This window comes from Apis cerana, linkage group LG10 (assembly GCF_029169275.1).
Source record: "Apis cerana isolate GH-2021 linkage group LG10, AcerK_1.0, whole genome shotgun sequence".
Taxonomy (NCBI): domain Eukaryota; kingdom Metazoa; phylum Arthropoda; class Insecta; order Hymenoptera; family Apidae; genus Apis; species Apis cerana.
In genome coordinates this window covers 57,016-78,015 of record NC_083861.1, presented here as the reverse complement: position 1 = coordinate 78,015, position 21,000 = coordinate 57,016, and the positions used below count along the sequence as shown (strand labels likewise).

The following is a 21,000-nucleotide window of genomic DNA, read 5'->3' as shown; positions in this document are numbered from 1 at the left end:
TGCAATTTGTATTATTTCTATTATTTTTCTTCCACTTACGTTAATACGTACACATAATTAATCAACTCTGCGTTCGCGAAATAATGATAGATTGAAATGATTTTTAATGATGCTAATTTGATTTCTCGCCATTTAAATTCGTTATTATAAATAAAACAAAAATATATTAAAAACTAAATATTTAATAAATACATTAAACACCGATTATATCTTTTATAAATCTTTTATTAAAAATTAACAAACTCGTTAACAAAACCATCATCCTAATGATAAATTGTAATGTAAGATTTCATAATAATACGTAATAAGTTCGGGAAGTAGTGAAACTTGAATAACTGCATAACGAGTAAGTGGAGTATACGCATCGTTAATTCTTTACAAAGAATTTATTTTAGAAACTTTCTTACATATACAATGAATAATCACAAAATATTAAAATTATATATTAATTATATAATTATATATTATATATTATATATATAATTATATATTATATAATATAATATTAATGAAATTCATATTTGTTATTGATTTATTATTATTTTCAAAATTTCCATTCCATAAAAAAATATAAATACGAGAAAAAAAAGTATTTCGATAATTATAAATTGATATAAAAATCAAAAGAAAACTAAAAAAAATAACAAACGATAAAATAAGAAACAAGAATTACAGTTAATCAACTGACTCTTCGTGCCGAAATTCATTGTCATAGTGCATTTAATTTTCTCTTTCTTTATTTCTTCCTCTCCTATATACTTTTAAACGAAGAACACATCTCTCAATCGTTATCGGTTACTAAATATCGAATATATCGAAAACGTGATGTAAGCTCGATTATTGCCTATATTGCCTACCTAACCGAGTAAAATATTAGCGAGCATGACGTTCAACCATTTTTCGTATCGTGATAAACCAGGTCGAAGAGACTTTGTCCAGTAGTTGGTGATAAAGGATCATTCATAAGGTGTGGGTGTTGATTAAGTCGCTAGCATGCAAATCATTCATTCTCGTGCCCACCTTCCTTCATCCACCCTTTTATCAGTTGAATAAACTGCCTCCAATTCCCCATTCTCCTCGTTTTATATGAAGCGTGCCAGACTCCGATATAATTATACGCAATTTATCATAATTGAGGACGCTATCGCGATCTCCATCTAACGAAAACTGTCTATGCAATTGAGAAACATACCGTTAGAAATATAGCAACAAGGTAAGAGTACTCTAGATGCTACGAGTTTTTATATAACACTTAATCGTAAACAATTTTGTAAAAAGAATTATAAAATTCAAACGAATTCATTTATGAATTTCATTGATTTTTGTATATGTATATTTTTTTTACTAGTAATGCATTTAATATATCTATAATATATTTGTAATAACGAAGAAATATAATTTTGTTCATTTTATTTGTTAATTTTTATTTATTAAAAATATAAAAAATTAAAAAAATTGAAGCGTGCCAGATTCTGATATAATTCATTTCGGATATTAGTCAGAGATGTATCAGTATACTGTGTGTTTAAACAACGATTTTTTATTACGTTCACGTGTCGATATATAATGTCATTGTGATATATGTAACGAAATATTACATGTAATTCAGAGTCGTTAACTCGACTTTCCCTTATTATTTGTACTCGTTACAAATAACGGTTGGGTTGTCAAGAAAATCGCTTATTCCTAGACTTAACGCCAAACAGATATTAGATATTAGTTACTGAGTCGAACAGTTTCGTTCATGAAACACGTTTGAGAATTTGAAAATATTACCAATGATGTTGAAAAAAAAAAATTTTAAATATTCGATGGAAATAAAAGATCGTAGATTAATTTTTTGAATGAATCGGATTTAACGAATCATAATTATATGGATATAACAAAATTCTTATAAATTTTTTTGAACAGTTATTAAATTTTATTTTTATAATTGATCGATTGTAATTGAATTGTTAATGCATATATTAGTTAACGCATGTTCGAAATTTCTCTTTTGAATAATATTTTTTATACTTCTATTCAATTTCTTTTCGATTTTCTTGATTGAAAAAATAAATCACGCCTCGTCAAGTCGAAGCTCGCATTGCATTTATAAAGAAAAAAGGATTTAAAAAAGACAAGAAAGGAGAAACTAAGTTGGACGGGAAAGAGCAACGTTAGTCAAACTGAACACAATGGAACGAGGCCATCAGGTCGGATTACGACACGACAAGATGCAAGCGAAGTTTTTCTCAGCTTTCCATTTAAGCAATTTAACAATTTATGAACCACGAACGCTTGAACATCGTGAAAACACAAGATTCACTCCTCTCTTCGCTTTATTCTCATCTCGGCTTTCATCAACCATCGAACGATGTAATTCCATCCCTTTGTTTCCTTGAAATTGTTTCACTATTATCGGCTGAACAAACAGCTGCTCTATTATCATTGCTATTACGATCGTGTTATAATATAACAACCGCGATTCTCTTGTGCGGTAAACGTACATAAATTGAATTCTTCTCGAACGAGAAACTCTCTACTTACGATCCCTCTTTATGCTTCATTTTCACGCTCGTTTGTCAATTCAAATCCATCTCGCTTCAGCTTTTATATTTTTTAACTAAAATCCTTTGTACTTTCTTCTTAAATATCTTCGAAATTTTTTGATTTTCTATCGTTCTCTCGTCATTAATATTAATTAATATTAATTTTTTTCTTTTTCTAATGAATACGACAAGTGATTTTCGGCAAGAGAATTTAGCGAACGATCTAATGCAGATGCATCTTTATTACTTTCAAACCAATATTCATCGAGAGACAATATTCCGATTAACTGAAAGGTAACATACGGAAACAGTATTACCTGAAAGCTATGAATGAAAATTGCTGAAATCTTGAGTTGAAGATAAACAGATTGAACGGATGAAATGGCATGAAATAGTGGGATGGTTTATAACAATATGTACGTATATTCAGAACTAGTTCAAAGACACTGATTCGCGATACACGTCGGAGAACATTCTTTGACTTCTGACGACCTTTCCGCCAAGTTATCGTGATGCATATCGTTGTAAACTCTCCAGTACGAATACGTAGATTTGGTCCGCGCCGTATTATTTGCAACTATCCGTTATATCTCTCCTTGGAAAATGTAGCTTCGGTCCTTTGAAACTGCGCGCTGGACCAGCCTCTTAATCAAAGTTGACAAAGTTATCGGTGTTCCTTCCGTGCTACTTTAGAATTTATTTGCAAACAGAAATTACAAACGGAAACGGTGGAAAACTTCTGGAGAGTTCCATGTCTTTGTAATACAAAAAACTGATTTCATTATGGGAACGATTAACAACGAGAAACAATTCGGTCGAGTTTTGATTAATTTATTCTATCACGAATGATAAAGGGATTTTTTCTTTATGCTTTGATCATCTTTCAAAATAAGATTTTCCGTTAGAAATAAGAAAAAAGTTCTTTATTATGCTTTTTCTTGTAAAAAAAGTACTAAAATTTGAGATCTATTGTATCATAAATTTATTTCTTATTTAATTATTTAATAATTATCCGAAATTGCGAATTAACAGCGAGTAATACCGTATAAAGCACCAATTAATAATTTTTTATTCTTGAGAATAAAAAGTTCTTTCGAATACAATTTTTATTAATTCTTTTTCAATATAATTTTTCATTAATTTAGAAATATTCACAAAAATTCTCTTTATAAGAGTATTATTATATATTTTTATTATCTTTAGAATTATTAGGCGTACAAATCTTTTTCTTTTCTTATTTCATTTAAAAATAAAAAAATTGGTTTTTTAATGAATTTTCTATTTTGATTCGTTTAATTATTTTTCTAATAAAATAAAAATATTAAAATTATAAAATTTGCAAGAACCAAAAAATTCAAAATATCTTCTTGATCAATAGTGTTCGTGAATTAGAGAAATGAAATTTGAAGAGAAACGAATGTATTTCTTTCAAATTATTTAAAATTCGAATCGGAGATATAATTTACAAAATTATAAAAATTGATAGAAATAAAGTAAAAAGTTATTAAAAAAGAATAATTTTTTATGAAAATCTAGTAATTTTAATAATAAAAATATTTTTTGCTTAACGTCAATTATTATAATCTGCATTATTGTATCTTGTCTTTTAAAAATTTCTTCTGTATCCAGCTTTAACGATATTTCATTATCCAATTACACGAAAGATCCAATATTCAATATAAAATAATATCTCTGAAATCGCTATTTTCCATTTCATCTTCTATTTCTTTCATTCTTCTATTCTTTCGATTCGTTTCTAATGCCTCTACAATAGCCCAAAAATCCTAGCTATCGATTACATTTCTCAACTATTGTGTTACACTGACAAGATTAGAATAGGAATGCGAGTCGGTGAATAGTGAAAACTGAAAGACACGATCACGCACAATTCCAACGATGGATGCTGAACGTTTTCCACGTAGATAGTTTCGCGGTCGGCTAACTTTTCTCAGATATCCGTAGGAACGTATAAGTTCACCGTGGCCCAACTAAAAGTGAAAATTTTCGCGCGACTGCCACCCATAAATTTCGAACTTTCGTCGTGGATAAAGCGACGTGTCTCTCCACTCCCGGAAACTTTCCAGCTGGCAAAAGAAGTGAGACACACAGGAACGTCCAGCGTTTACGCGTAACAAAAAAGATACTGGATGGAGAGGAAAAGAAAAACTGGCTGGATGAAAGAAGCTTTCTTTCTTATGAGGCAAACTATTTCTTCCGTAAGAACGATTTCATAATTATCACCCTCCATTTATCTTTTTTATTTTTCGCATAATTATTGTGATTGCACGAAGCCCTTTCTCGCGATAGCAGTAGCAATATTGGCGGTTCTTGAGAGAGATTTGCTTATATTTTTAATAAGATTGGAAAAGTAACTGAAATGTGCTTATAACATTTTGATTTTTCAAATATTTTAAATTTGATACAATTTTTTTTTGTATTATTTTCTATTTTTTCAATATAACATTATATTTTTTGTCGAAATACAATTTTAAAAATATTATTTTTTCGATTTTTTTTTTGCACAAATCAACTAGTATTATTTTTGGTTTATTTCCATTACATTATTTCATTTTTGTTCATTTACTTAAAACATATATTTTTTCTATAATATATAAAATATATATTAGAAATCAATATTTAATTCTAAATTAGTAAAAAAAAAAAAAAACAAAGATTAATTTATGGATTTTATAATGACATTTTATAACTACAATAAATACGTAAGAAGGTGTACGCATAATTACATTGTAAATGCTGCAGCGCTACAAACAAAATGATAAATACATCACTTCGGTAAATGGTGATAAATAAATAATATATTCTGAATTTGCCATCGTTGGAGAATCATTCTCAGCGAATATTCGCTTTTTGAACGTTATTGAGAGCAAAATTTTAAATAAATATATTATAAATTTTAAATAAATATGTAGAAAAAATAGAAGTGGTTGTCATCAAAATGAAAACCGCTTTCTCTTTGAGAAAATCTATATATTTAAATGTCGATATATTTTAGAAAATATTTTCTCATCATTATATTTTCATTGAAATACGTTATTTTTCTTGAAACACACTATTTTTTTTACAATTTTACAATTGCGTTACAATTTTTTTTCGACGAAACAATATTTATGTATTTATATATATTATTATATGAAATTCACTGTATCACTATATAAATATTATTTTACATTATTATTTTACATTATTATATATAAAGTGCTTAACGAACTTCCTTAACTCTGGTAACAATTTTTTCAAAACGAGCAAAACAATGAACGAATAAAATATGCATCAAAGCTGATATGATTTTCTACTATATCACTTATGAATGTCAAAATATTTTTAAACTTTGTTTGTACTCGCGTAAAAAGTGGTTTGCTCATAGAAAATTCGTCGCAACTCAAGGCAATGTTGGTCTACAATGAATAATTACGCGACCATCTTGTTGCTACAATAGTCGCAATAATTCTCAGTAACAATTAAACAATTAAATTTTCGTTTCACATCATTTATTATACAACGTATAAGTAAGCAACGCAACTTATGAATTCATTTATACAATAATTATTATAATATCAACGAAATAGAAAATATGACGAATTCTCGAAAATTCGGTGATTAATCATTATGATTTCTCATCATTCTTTCAATCTTTTATTAGTTTTCAATCTTCTAATTTTATGTTTGATTAAAAATTATTATTATTTTCTTTTTTTACGTAATTTTCATTTTATGAATTTATTAATGCGAAAATTAAGAGCAAGAGAAAAAAAATATTAGAAAAGAATTTAATCTTCATTCTATTTTCTTTTCTTTTTTTTCTCATCTTTGCTGTTTTTATTTTTTTTTCCAGAATGTTGGCAGCTGGTAATAAAAACCATGAACATACCATCAATGGTGAAAGCCAACGACACCGATTACGTGATCCTGGACTGCGACTACGATCTCGAGGACACGCCGAGCAAGGGATTAGTCGTAAAATGGTTCTTCAACGCCAACGAAGTGGCTTACCAATGGATATACGGTAGGGACCCTTTGGCCGGGGACATCACGCGGAAGTACGTCGACCTGAAGTACAAAGCCAGCGACGATCCGTACACCACGTATCGAGCCATGAAATTGAATAAGCCCGGTATCGATCTTACTGGCGAGTACAAGTGCGTCATATCCACTTACGCGGATGAGCAGTCCGCGAGTTCCTCCATGGTTGTGTATTGTAAGTATCCACTTATTAATGGCCAACCATTCATTACCGTCTTTTATGCCCATTTATTTCGATTTATGTCAGATCGATTATCTTTTTTATTATCGCAGTTACGCGATTTTCTTTTCTTTTAATTTTTTTCTTTCTTTCTATCTCTATTAATCGTAATTTTTTCGTTTCTCTATTAATTGAAATTCTCCAACGATTTAGGATTTTTTAATGAACTTTCTTTCATCATCATCTTATTTAGTTATAACAAATTTTGTGTTATATAATTTTGATATTGATTTCAAATTAAATTTTATTTAGTACTTATTATAAGAAAAAGCAATTATGATTAATGAAAAAACCGATATAAGTTTTAGTAACATTTCTAATATTTATCATATATTTTTTTACAATTACAATTAGATATGTTCAAATTCGGAAAAGTTTAATCTTTCAAAATTTAATTATCGCTATTTTTATTACAAGGATACTCGCTACATCTCATTATCAACAGTTTCTTTTTCTCTATTACAAACTTCTCAAATCAATAAATTGTTATTATATGTTTATTAATCAAATGATAGTCGATTAATTTATTATTGCTTTAATTGTTATTTTTGTAACTCTCATACTCGATAAATTTAATGAGACAAAATTCTCAAAATCTTATTTTTTTTCAATTCATACTTCTATCTATCTATTTAAAATAAAATACGCTATAATATTATTCCATAAATTCGTAATAATTAAATATTACAAAGATACAAATTTCTTTCTTCCCTTGTTTAACCATCTGACTGCATTGTTGCGTTAAATATTGAAATCTTAAATCGCAATATCGACGTGAACGATGGGCCGAAATGTTACGCTGGAACGTTTTATCTCAGATTATTAATATAATCCATAGATTATACTTTTCTTTTTACCTACAATATTAAAATTGAGATCTTGGATATCGTTGAGTCAGAAAGTAATTACGTTATCTCTTTCTCGATTTCTGCTCACTTTCTGTTGGCAAATCGATCGAAACCTTAAGGAATCATTTAAAATGTTTCGTAAAGGAATCGCGATGGTCGGTCACGTTCCTTCGACAAGAAGAATATTATCGGTAAAGTACGATATAATTTCTCTTTCGTCTATTGTCGTTCGAAAAGATAATTTTCGGAGTGATTTAGAGCAAAAATAATAGCTGAGAAATGGATAAAATCGAGAGCAAGAATTTCGATATCGTTTCATCGAAATGAACATATTGTGTTAATATCGGGTATTGAAGAATATCATTGAAAAAATATGATGTAAGACACGATAAATCGTAACAAAAAAATTTACAGAAACGAGAAAATTTCACGTGATTGTTTCATATCGATTATAAGATAATTCGAGTAAAAGAGCATTCCTTTTATAGTATAATCTTGCACAAAAAATCAAAAAGAATTAAACTTCGATCGATTTTTGTAATCGTAATAAAAAAATATTAATTTAATTGATTGAACTAATATAATAAATGTTGATTTTAATGAAATTTCGCTTATTATAATATATATATATATATAACGAAATTTTGTTTATTGAATCAATCTAAAAATTTTATTATATTTTTTCCAAAATTCTTAAATTAACACAAAGAACAATTGGATAAAGTTTCATTTAAAATTGTTTCATTTGAAATTCATTTAATATATCAATTATCGATGTTTCTTTGTAAATTTTAACTGTTTCATTTTTATCTTCTGATTTTTTTAAATATAAGATTTAATTAAAAAAAAAACTTAGAGAAAATTTAATTTTAAGACATGAAAATAGAGAGATTTCATCCTATAAAGTAAATTCGAGATGTATTTCTATAATAAGATTAATCGTTAATTATTATTCGTTATTGATTGTTTTGAAATTGTTCATTCTCAATATCTTGTATTGGTATCTTACAATTTCGTTTAGACAAATTTACGATTTAATTCAATGATGAAAAAATTATCCTATATAATTTTTCAATTTTAATCTATCTATCTCTATATTTCTGTCTCATCTATCTATCTATTTATCTATCTATTTTTTTTTTGTTTTCATAGGTAGAATAAATTCTTTTTACGGGTATTAAATACAAGAGGAATAAAGAGAACCAATAGAAAAAAGATTCGAAGAATAAACGGACAAACGCGACGTTGAACCATGATACAATTGTTATCGCGACATTGACTTTAACTTTTACTCTATTTTTATATTTACTCGTAAAAGGTATAAGCTAGTGTGTTGTATCGCGTGTATGCTTTGTGACGAACGATAAATATGCGATATTTGTCAAGTCATGTAACATTTTTACATGTCCCGCGTAGTTTGACACGACGTCTCACAACTAAGAATGATGTTGCGTGAAATAATTCTTGAAAAATAGCGATGCGATATAGAACAAAAGATATTGTCTACTCTGATCGAATTAAAAGCAACGATCATTCTTTATTTTTCGTCACTCGGATTTTAATTATTCTAACTGACAATTTGTTACACGTCTGATTGATTCCAATATAATAATAATAATTGAAAAATATGCGTGTGCTAAATATGCATATATTGTAGTATAATTAAGAAATAATAAGATTTTTTTCCTTCGAAGGAATAGTAAGAAAGATGATATTTGAAAATATATGATTAATAATATTAAATATACAGATTACTTGAAAAATAAATAATTATATTATTTTCTATTTTTTTTAAATGAAAAAAATTTATATAAAAATAAGTTTAAACAAATTATTCAAAAATAATATATTTCTTCTCAATTATCAATTGGATTAGAAAAATTAATCTATACACGAACAATGAAAATTAATTTCATTAAAAATATATTTTTCTATTTTTTTATCAATATTAATTAATTTCTACAAGAATATATAATTACATGATAATATATCGAAATTGATCCTACTTTTCGTCCTAATTATTTTAATTAATATTTGTTAATTTTTGTTAATATTTTTGAATATTATTGAGTATTTGAATATTTTGGAAATTAACGTTATTTTCAATATCTTATTTCGCGAGATATAATATTATCTATTCGACTACTACAAAATTTCATACTTGATCGATTTTATTCACGAAAGATATAATTAACTTATTCCTTTTACTTGTTCTTTAGTTTCACTTGTTTTCGATATAACTATCGATACTCGTCTTTAATTAAATTATTTCAACCATGAATCGCAATATTAAATTTACGAACAATATTATAAATAAATTTTATAATATTATATTTACAATATAAATCTTTACTTAATTTTTAAAACAAAATTTAATCTATCGTTTCTTTAGATTGGAAATTTATAATATTTTCTTTTTTTTTCAAATAAAAATTCTTAACTTATAACTTCATCTTTGATAAAATATCTATCAAATTTATAAAATATTTCTTTAATTTTAACTTTTTTCTTCAAAATCTCTTATTTTTTATAATTAAAATTTTCTTATATTTCTGCAATTAAAGTTTTCTTATCTCTTCATTCACAAAATTCACATTCAATCAATTCAATTTTTCCGATATCAAATAATTGCCACTTCTAATTTTGCTGGATTTCTCATACAAACGCACACAAAAGGTTTTTCGTAATTCAACACGCCACATATGCAAAGAAGGGAGAATATTTGCACCATGGTATCATATTCGACCATTCTTAGGCAATAGAGATAACGATTAATTATCGATCAATAAAAGAGGAATAGTAATATACGAGAGATCAAAACACCATCCACTAAAGTAACGGCAAATATTTGATCGAGTAAAATTATAATGGCATATCTTGAGCACAAATTATTTCAATTGATGGAAAAAATATCCGATCGATTCGTTCGATTATTTAAAACTCTCTCTTCGTTTGTCGAAATCATCATTTGATTTTTTACGTCTTTGATACTTTTCGAAATTATTATATTTCTTGGAAAATCTTTGCAAAAGTTTATATAAATTTTTTTACCATCATATTTTTTCTATTTTCAAAGTTGAGATTCATGCTCTTGATACTTAAGTATCTATTGAATAATGTTTTAAATTATTTTTTTATAATTCCGATATTGATTATTTTAATCTATATCTATAATCTATAATCTATAATCTTTAATAAATAAATCTCATATTACATTACTTTAAATTTAATTAAATGATATAAATTTAAAAATTATTATCAAGTTTTTTTAATAATATTCGATAAATTTACAAAACCGTAATTATTTTTCGAAGAAGAAGAAGTCGACTAAAACGATTAATAATTAATTCATTGAACCATCGTTATTACGAAATTAAAATAGTCAGGCAAATTTGACAAACTGCTCGAGACCGATCTCTTGTTTGCTTGCTTTTTTTTTCGCATTATGTACGAGAAGTAGAAAGCGTGCACTTAACTTTTGCGAGCATTTTAATGCTTTTTTCTCTTCTAACATACGTTTCCGGGGCGGAGGTTTGATTTAAAATGTTTCGAGTTGTTTCGTTACGATGTTACATATCATGCACAATTTTGTGTTTCTTTTCCTTTCTTCGAAACTCTTCTTTTAAACATGAAAGTTAAGTTACATGGAGACTTTTATCAGAGAAAAAACCACTCAACCTCATGAAAATTTCTCTTTAAGATGAATTTTAACCATCCGAGTTCTGCCAATTCAGATATCTGATTTCTAAAAATTAATATTTTTCATCTTTTGAAAAAGTATTTAAGAAAGAATAATTATAATTTCTTCTATTTTCACCATTTTTATTTTTACATTCTTGATCGTTATTAAGATAAATTTTAATCATCCGAATCTCGCCAATTCAAATATCTGATTTCTAAAAATTAATATCTTTCGTCTTGTGTCTTTTGAAAAAGAATAATTATAATTTCTTATTTTATTTATATTTTTAATCGTTATAGTTTGTTCTATCGAATACTTGGTATGTGCTATAAGGTTATCATTATGGAAAATATCATGATGGAAAAACAGTTGAATAATTTAATCAAATTGTATTAAACTTAAGCGAATTCGTTTATTATCCAACAATCAGCATAACATATCATTTTATATCATCTTTTCAAATTATAATATATCATTTATAATATTTATCTTTGAACAATTTAACGATTAATTTGATTTTTATTTTGATTGTTGTTCAAATAATCGATGATTAATTATTAATATTTAGATAAAAGTTTTCATTTGAAGAGAAAAATTACATCCCATTTTATTTCATTTAAAATTTTATCGTGCGAATACAAGAAAACATCAATGTGTAATTTCAATCGATATACTTTGTTACTCGTTACTATATTTGCAGAAAATCTTATTGCAAATGTTAACTATATTTGTACAAAATCATTAAAGATACATTTAGTGGTATGTTTCCAAGTAATAATTTTGCAAGTTTGCGTAGAAAATCTTGATTTAACGCAAAACTTCTATGTAAGCCATCTGGTTCGACTTATCGTAGATATATATGTAAATGTTGCGGTATTGTCTTTCATTAAAGACGAATATGAACTTTCAGTGATAATTAAGATATAATAACTTTAAAATATTAAATGACTAATTCTGTACATTATTTCTTTATAGAATATGATTTCTTCAAAGATATAGTTTCACGACGAATATCAACTTAAAGAAAGGAAAATGAAAAAATCACTTATTCACAATAAAAAAAAGCATTCAATTCTAATTTGTTTTTCAATTCTCAAACGAGAAAAAAAAAGGCAATTCGATTATGTTCTATATTCACAATAGAATCCAGCTTTCGAAACGGTATCTCGACATCTAGGTTTTCTTTTTCAATGGCATCGATATAATATCACCTAGGAAGGCTATATAATTTGAACTTTTCTATCATAGTGACACGTGTGCAATTTATTTTTCCCGACTCGCGTTTACTTTATCCCTTCGAAAAATAAAAATAACGACGAAATGAAAGTATAAGAGAGACGAAGCTGGAAAAAGAAAAAAAGTAAGAAAGAGAGAAGAAGCTCAAATGAGAGAAGTCTAAGGATTGAAAAACGTGCAACATTATCGTGATAATACAACGATGTCTTCAATGGACAGTGCGCGACTGTATCCATTACTATTACCTTTTTATTTTTATTGCCGTACGTGTGGCTACCACAGAATATCCACTTCCAGACTTGTGTACCATCTCCTTGTCTCGAATCGATGTACCATCATAAACTTGTTGTCTTATAGCCGCGCGTTAATAGTCCGCACCAAATTGAATGTTCAATTCAAACGACTGAAATCATTTTGCTATAATGTTTTCTAACGATGGAAAGAATTGATCGATTGACTCGATATTTCCAAAAACGTTTTCTATAAGTCCGGAATGAAATAGAATGTTATATAATTGGGTAAAGTTGATTTGTCTCTGATCTAAAAGATTACGTGAAAAAAACCTATTACATTTATTATTATAAACAATAATTTATTGTTAAATGACCAATATTTTCAAATGATAAATGATAAAATTTCATTTTAAAGATATTTCCATATTCATAACAATATTCATAAAGAAAATTTTATAACAATTTTATCAATTTGAGAATTTCTCGTGATCTCAAATATAAAAAATATCAACTAAACTTTCTTAGGAATTCTTCTTTTCTCAACTTTAACCAAAGTATAACGAAGATTAAAAACAAGATACTTTAATTGGACAATCAATTCCATAGTATGTTGAATTGAATTGAAATCACTTTGTAACGATATTTGATGAAACTGAAATTATTTGAGAGAATTATTTCAAATAATGCAGATTCGCAAAGGAAATTACCTAAAATGATTATTATCTTTATTCTCAAATATCTTTTTTCGAGGAAAAATTGTCAATCAAATTTTCTAAGTTTTAAATCTGGATGAAACAAAAAATAATTCATTCTATAAAAAAAATTGTTACCGAACTTATCAATTATCTTTTATCAATTATCTATTTTCTAAATTGTATTGATAATCCAATAAGAACAAAAGGAAATTTAACTTTTCTTCTTTATTTATTAGAAATTGTATTTCTATATTTAGAGTCGAAACGACTTGAGTTCTCGTTGTAGACACGTGAAATTCTTCAAAACAATGTCTGAGTTAAATTAGAATTGATTGCAAATACACAATATGGAAAAAATGAACAGGTGCGAACGAAAGATTCGATTTAGAGTTAAGGGATCGTACATGTCACTGAATTTCTTTCAAGAAATAGCGTAAAATTGTATTGGTATACATCTTCAGATCCAATATCCAAAAACTAAAAATAATAATTTCTTTTTTAAATATTCACAAAAAAACTTATACTTTTTTAAATAAAATAATAAATCCGAAAGAGATTTTTCAGAGAAAAGATTAAAAAATATAAATTTTTAAAATATTAATATAATTTTTTTATAAACGGATCATTGCTTATAAAAGAATTATTAATATTTATTCATTCTCTTAATAATTAAAATTATATCTAGATAATTATTTGCGATAAAAGAAATTATTTTTAATTGAAAATAAATATTATTACGAGGACTTCTTTCTAGTTTTATTATTACATCATGATTGAAAATTTAATAAAGATGATAAAGATTGAAATTTTAAAATTTAATAAAAAAATTCAGATATTAATTGATTTTTCGGAAAATCTTGTATATCTTGTAAATATATGTTTTATTTATAAAACATGCAATGATTAAAAGAAATTAAATTTTTTTTGTTATAGACTATTATATTGAGAAGATATTTATAGATATTATAGAAATTTATAGAAATTTATAGATATTGTAGATTTATATTGAGAATCATTTAAATCAAAATATTAATTGAAAATAATTTTTTCTTATTTTTATTTTATTTTATTTTATAGTATTTGAATATAATTAGAATAGAATAATGTTTTTATAGATAATAATATTAGTTTCGAAATTTTCTTTAATTGAATTAAAAAATATATTCGTTTCATGAAATTATAAAAATATATAACATATATTTATTTTAAATAAGTAATTTCAAATTTTATATAAAATAAATAAATAAATTATAATAATACTAATAAGGAAAAACATAAATGTGTTCTGTCAAGGAATTGCTATAATTCTTTTTCCAAGTTATAATAATTAAGTAAAAATTTATTTAATTGGAATATTATTATATATAACGGATCATTTTCTTAAATATATAATAATTCAAAGCAGCAATTTCTAAAAACAACTTTGAATATATTGAAAATTTATTGAAATGGAAGATGACATATACACAATATGTTTCATAAAAAACGTAATGATTAAAAAATAATAAAATAATTCCATGTCTACATGATTATACAGACTATATAGATTATATTTATTATTAAAAACGAATATATGAATATTTACAGTGATTTTAAACGGATAAAGACAATGAAATAAGTTTATGAACTAAAATATCTATTAAGAATTATTTTTTAAATCGTAAAGATTTAATTTCAAATTAGCAATCTTTGTAGACAACCAACCAATGACCAATATAATAGTTTAATATTTCACCAATTTTATCCATATATAAATATTTTTAATATATTTAAAAATTATTTGACAAATAATCTTAAATCAAAATTTTTAAATTATGATATTTAGAATTCTGTATATGCGAATAAAATTTTTTTAACAATTTGTTTACGTAAGATGTTCGAATGTGAATATAAAAATTGCTATGAAAAAAAAATTGCTATGTTGATCGAGATTTATTTATCAAACAATTTAGCTAGTTAACTAATAAAACAATTAACAGTTAGTTAAAGCGAGACCGAAATAATATAAACGATTAAAAATTAAATTGTTTTTACTTTTAAATTATATCAGATTTTTATTTCAAATATTTAAAAAAGATTAAAAATTTATAGCGTTACATAGTAACAATTAATAAGATAATTTTATATTTACTTTTTTAAAATAAAAAATCATAATTTAACATCAAAATATTAATATAAATATTAATATTTCTCATTCGTAGTTATGTTTTTAATATAATTATAAATTTTAAACAATATAAATTAATATCTCATTTAATAAATAAAATAATAATAAATAAAATTTGTTTATTCCAGCAACGGAGAACAAATTCGATCTTGTATATAGAAAAAAAACTATAGATGATAAAGATGGAGTGGAGATAACGTGCATGGCAGAAGGGTTATATCCAATACCCACTTTGGATATATCTATCGAGTAAGTATTTCATGCACTACGATTAACTATCCTATTTTCCGATTTCTTTTAGATCTTGATAAAAACGAACTTCTCCTTCGTTGTAACGAATTAAATATTTTATGTGTATAATATATACCATATGATACGTTATTATTTTAATTTAAAAAAATAAGATTCTAATAAATATTTTACTTATTTTTTAAAATTATTCATTGAAATATAAAGCAATATAAATTATTTATAATATTTTGTAAATTTATAAAATTTTATTTTCTTATTAAAAAAGATTAATAGATAAATTTTAATAAATTACAGAATAGTATAATTATTCAACTAAAAAGAACTTTCAATTAAAAAATATAAATCACAGTATACAGTATAGTAATTATGTGAAATTGCAAAAACTTCTTGTTAAATAATCGAAAAATAATATTTCCTTTAAACGATATAACAATTTAATAGAAATTCTTTTACAGGAATATCATAGAAAATATATAACAAAAATATAAATGATAGAAACATTTAAATGAAAACAAACGAAGGAATCGTTTTATTTTTAACGTTGAAAACCTCTTAACAATAACAGTGAAAATTGCCTCATAGCACTGCTATCTGTGATAATAAACCCATAGAAATAACACACAGATGAACCGTATAAAGGAACCGTATAAGTTAAATTGTATTAAATAAGCATCATTATTATTTTAAATATTCCTTACAATTTTCAAAGTTTAAGATATCATATCGATCGATTATTGGAATTATTTTATTTTTTGAAAAATGCCAGCGCATATATTTAATTTATGTATATGTATAGAATATTTTTTGTAATATATAATTTCAAAATATATATATAACAAATATTGATGCAAACAATTATTTTTAATTTATGAAATTATTTATGTATATATTATTTTTCATGAAAAAATAAAAATAATTATCTTTAAATGAATCAAAAAATACAAATCTTAAGTTCGTTTCTATAAGATTATTTTATATTTTAAAAGATAAACAATTGAAATGTTAATTGATTTTTTATGATTTTGAAATTTTGCAATATTGAAAATTTTTCGAATATTTAAATATTATAAGATATATTTAAAAACGATTAAAAATTGTTTAGATTATTTTAACCTTGATTGCTTTAAACTTTATTTTTTTCAAGTTTTAATTTAAATCTCAAGAAAAATATACATATAATTTAAAATTAAAGAAAGAATTTTGAATTTACAATTTATCAAATTTCAAATTATCTTCTATTTAAAATTTTCACAGCAACTCGAACTATAACCTCAACATTCTTCTTTATCCCGCAACACGTAAACGTTATTATAGATAATCTCAAATTCCTCGATCTAAAGTAAAATTACTATTATTAACCAAGTTTGAAAATTATATCGAGGTATCGAGGCGCTCAAAGTTTACAAGATCAACAATAACGATAACGAAAAGTAAGCAAAATAGAGTGTGCATCTTCGAAATAATATTAACATGCTAATGGTTTGTTTGTTTGGTCGACATATTGTATGATATTTCGAGTTGGAATGTAACAATGCTAATTTTACAAACGTTGTTTCTATTGTAGAGGTGTCCTGGAAAAACAAGCAGCAAAGCCCACCGTTACGCTGCGTGCCGATGGACTGTACGATATCTTATCACGGACGGCCTTACTGGACGAAGATTTACCAGAAACAGCGATTGTCAAATGCTTGCTCGGTATACCAAAGGTGAACTACAACGTTTCCCGCAAAACCGTCTACTATCCCGGTTAGTATACACGTAATTTAATCTCTTCCATCTATCTTTCTATTCTTTCCTGTATCTTTCTCTTCTCGCATCGAAAGCATTTTAATTAATTGGATCTCTTTGTATTCTAATTATGAGAAAGGAAAAAAAAAAGAGAAATGAATAAAAACAGAATAGATATTTCATTTTTTCCGAAATCTTGCTTGGAAATTCATTAATATTAATTATTTAACAAGAATGGGACTAGATTTGCTCGTATCCGATATATTTGCCCGATAAAGTTTGCTTGTATAACCTGAATAAGTTCGCTTAATTGTCTTAAATCATTTATTTTAATCTTGTTTTTAATTTTTTTTTGAAATTATCCTCTTATAATTTATAAGAAAAATATATAAGAAATATCTACGTCCTTATGAAGATATGTATGTCTTTTTATTTTTCAAGTAAAGTATATCGAAAAAATATAATAAATATGTATTAATTTAATTCAAATCATAATATACCAAATAAGAAAATAAATGTAGAAAATAAATTCGTTCACGTATATAAATATCATAAAATTTCTTTATATAATAAAAGTATTCGAAATAGTTAGATATATAAAAAATATATAAAATTAGGACTGAAATAATCAATTTTTTTTTTTTTGTAAAATTTTATTCTCATCATATTCAGATAGATATTGATATTATTATACATTTTCAAAAAAAGTTATTCTAAAAACAATTTCAATTTATTCTAAGAAAAATTTTAATCAGTGATAACTTTGAAACGAATTATAATATTCTACAATTTTCATTTTATCATGAATGATAATTACAAAATTATTTTTATTATTGTCAAATATTTCAAATATTTCGTAAATTCATTTGTTAAAGTGAGTACTTGCTAAAAGTAATTTCGCTAAAAATATAATATATAAATAATTCATACAAAAATATAATTCATAAATATGTTGAAAGTATAATGTATAATATCTCTTATCAATGTATATAACATCTATTCTGAATCTATATGTAATAAAAAGACTTTTTTGGTTCGCGTATAATTGTACTTCTTATGAATATATAATAAAAAATAAATTCTAACAATTTCATTGTTATTAATATTAAGAAAACAAAATATATCAATCATTTATATCTTTAATATCTGTTCTTTTTGATAAAATTAAAAATGATTCAAATAAAAATTAAATGAAGAAAGTGTACTTTATATTAATAATTTTTTTTTAAAATTAAAACATATATTCAATCAAAAAATCTCTTCTTCTTTAAGACTTAGATTCATCTAATTTTTATGCATTAATCAATCAATACAGCATGTTATTTTTTATAAAAAAAGTAATAACTTATTTTCAACATAAAAACTATTAGTTTAAGATATATTTGAATTAATGGAGTTATGAAAAACAAAAAAGATATAAAATAAATATTAAAAAATTTAAATTAAAATATTTTATGCAATATTTTTTTCATTAAAAATAAATTAATACTTTTCTATCATAGAGACAAATGACATCGATTAATAAATATATTAGAAAATATATGATTCTTTATAAAAATAAAAAATTGCAAAAAAGTTATTATCATCAAATTACATGATTTTTACTTCTTTTAATTTTTATTTAAAATATTTTCTCTCTCTTATTATCGAAACAAAGTGAAATATTAAATGATCAAACTATTTCGTTACTTATATATACGTATTTTGTGTATGTGTGTGTGTGTGTGTGTGTGTGTACTTGCTCAGTATACCGAGCAAGATGAGCTTAGAAGGTAAACTACAATGTTTCCATATAAATACACACATATACACACTTGCGTGATGTGTTTGTATATGTGTTCGTATATGTACGCATGTATATGTGTTCTATATGTTTATACATATAGAAACATTAACATAATACTTTATGTCAGCGTTAAATTTCGAAACAATATTTTTTCTTTGAATTGTTAATAAATTATTTCCTCTCAGTGAATCCAGCGATTTATATTTTTTTTTCATTTCTCTATCCTTTCGAAGACGTAAATGTTCGCATTCTCTTTTCATGAGGAAATATTGCAACACCATCGCACGGATATTCATTTCTGTTCGAATTAGCTTCTCGGTAATGAACATTAAAAATAATGAAAACTATAGGAGTGAATTATTCGGGAAATATTCATTTCGAGAAAAAAATTCGAGATTTCGAATAAATATTTTGCGATTCTTCAATCGAAAATAGAAAATAAATAGAAAATATAATAATAGAAAAAATAAAAGTATCAAAACATAATTTTATAAGAAAAAAATCTTTCTTAAAATCTATGTAAAACATAATATCTGATAGTTCTAATCACCATTATTCTGGATACAACTACGAATAACGCTGGCCTAAAATTATCTTAATCAAGCATGCAAGCGTTCCAGTTTATTATATGTATCCTTCCATTATCTCCGTAACGTCTGATCCCCAGTCCAAGATGACATTCCAGCGACGAGAGTCGGGTTCAAAGGGCAAAGTCCTAAGAGGATGGCTCGCGTCGATGGGTCAAGTAGTGGGCGTCAACGAGTGTTGGCGTGTGCATCACGTTTACTCACAGACGACCGGGTATTTGCGGTGAAACTTGTAACCCTCGTCCTTCCTCTTACCTCGTTATCATCTCGGTCGAAGAAGGGTTTTCAGTTCGTCCGATTGTAGTCGTGGCCGTCGCGGTATAGACTAAATTACACACAGGTTAAATTGCTTGTACTCCGCAAACCAGCACGCCCCGTCTATTATCGTCCAATTTTCTCCCGCTTTGTCAGACTAAATTCTTGTTCCACAACTGTCCCATTCAGGGAGTCCTCTTCTTCGAAAGATTCAAAGGAAAAACACGGAGGATGATCCTCCTTCGCGACACACGATTCCTCATCATAGAACTCGTTTTCACACAAGAGTAGATTCTTCGTTAGCCCTTCGTTCCTCCCATGTGTTTGCCAATTTGCGCCCGTCTATTCGAGTTGAGCGCGTGACCAGCATCGCTATTCGCTGCCAAGCTTCTCGTCGGCCGACTTGTTATCGATACCTACTACTGGCTACGATAGATAAGCAGAGCAGATTCATGAAAACTTCGATCGAATAATAATTCACCTTAGACGTTCAACGATTCTGGATAAATAAGAATTCATCAATTAACTGAAAAATTTTATCCGAATGAAAATTCCGATTTTTCCAAATTTTGTTTTGGATATTAAATTGCATGATTGATAATTGTCTCATTTTATAAATTTTCATTGAAATTTTAATTTAGATGAATTTATGATGTATGAAATATGATATGTAATATATGAATAACATATTCGAGTTTATATCATTTTGAATTTTTCTGAAAATTTTTATAGAAAATTT

At 25.6% G+C, this 21,000-nt stretch overlaps 1 protein-coding gene across 2 annotated transcripts in view; it reads left to right on the top strand.

Annotated features, from left to right (window-relative positions):
* The first annotated feature begins 6,383 nt into the window (after window positions 1-6,383).
* The window catches only part of LOC107996020 (uncharacterized), a 30,705-nt gene continuing 16,088 nt past the window's right edge, over window positions 6,384-21,000 (top strand). The window contains exons 1-3 of one of the 2 annotated variants that reach the window (XM_017053869.2): window positions 6,384-6,747; window positions 15,782-15,902; window positions 17,470-17,651. In XM_017053869.2, the coding sequence (XP_016909358.1) occupies window positions 6,411-6,747; window positions 15,782-15,902; window positions 17,470-17,651 (640 nt within the window). In that variant the 5' untranslated portion in view covers window positions 6,384-6,410. The remainder of the gene's footprint in view (window positions 6,748-15,781; window positions 15,903-17,469; window positions 17,652-21,000) is intronic. The other variant, XM_017053871.2, reaches the window with a different exon arrangement.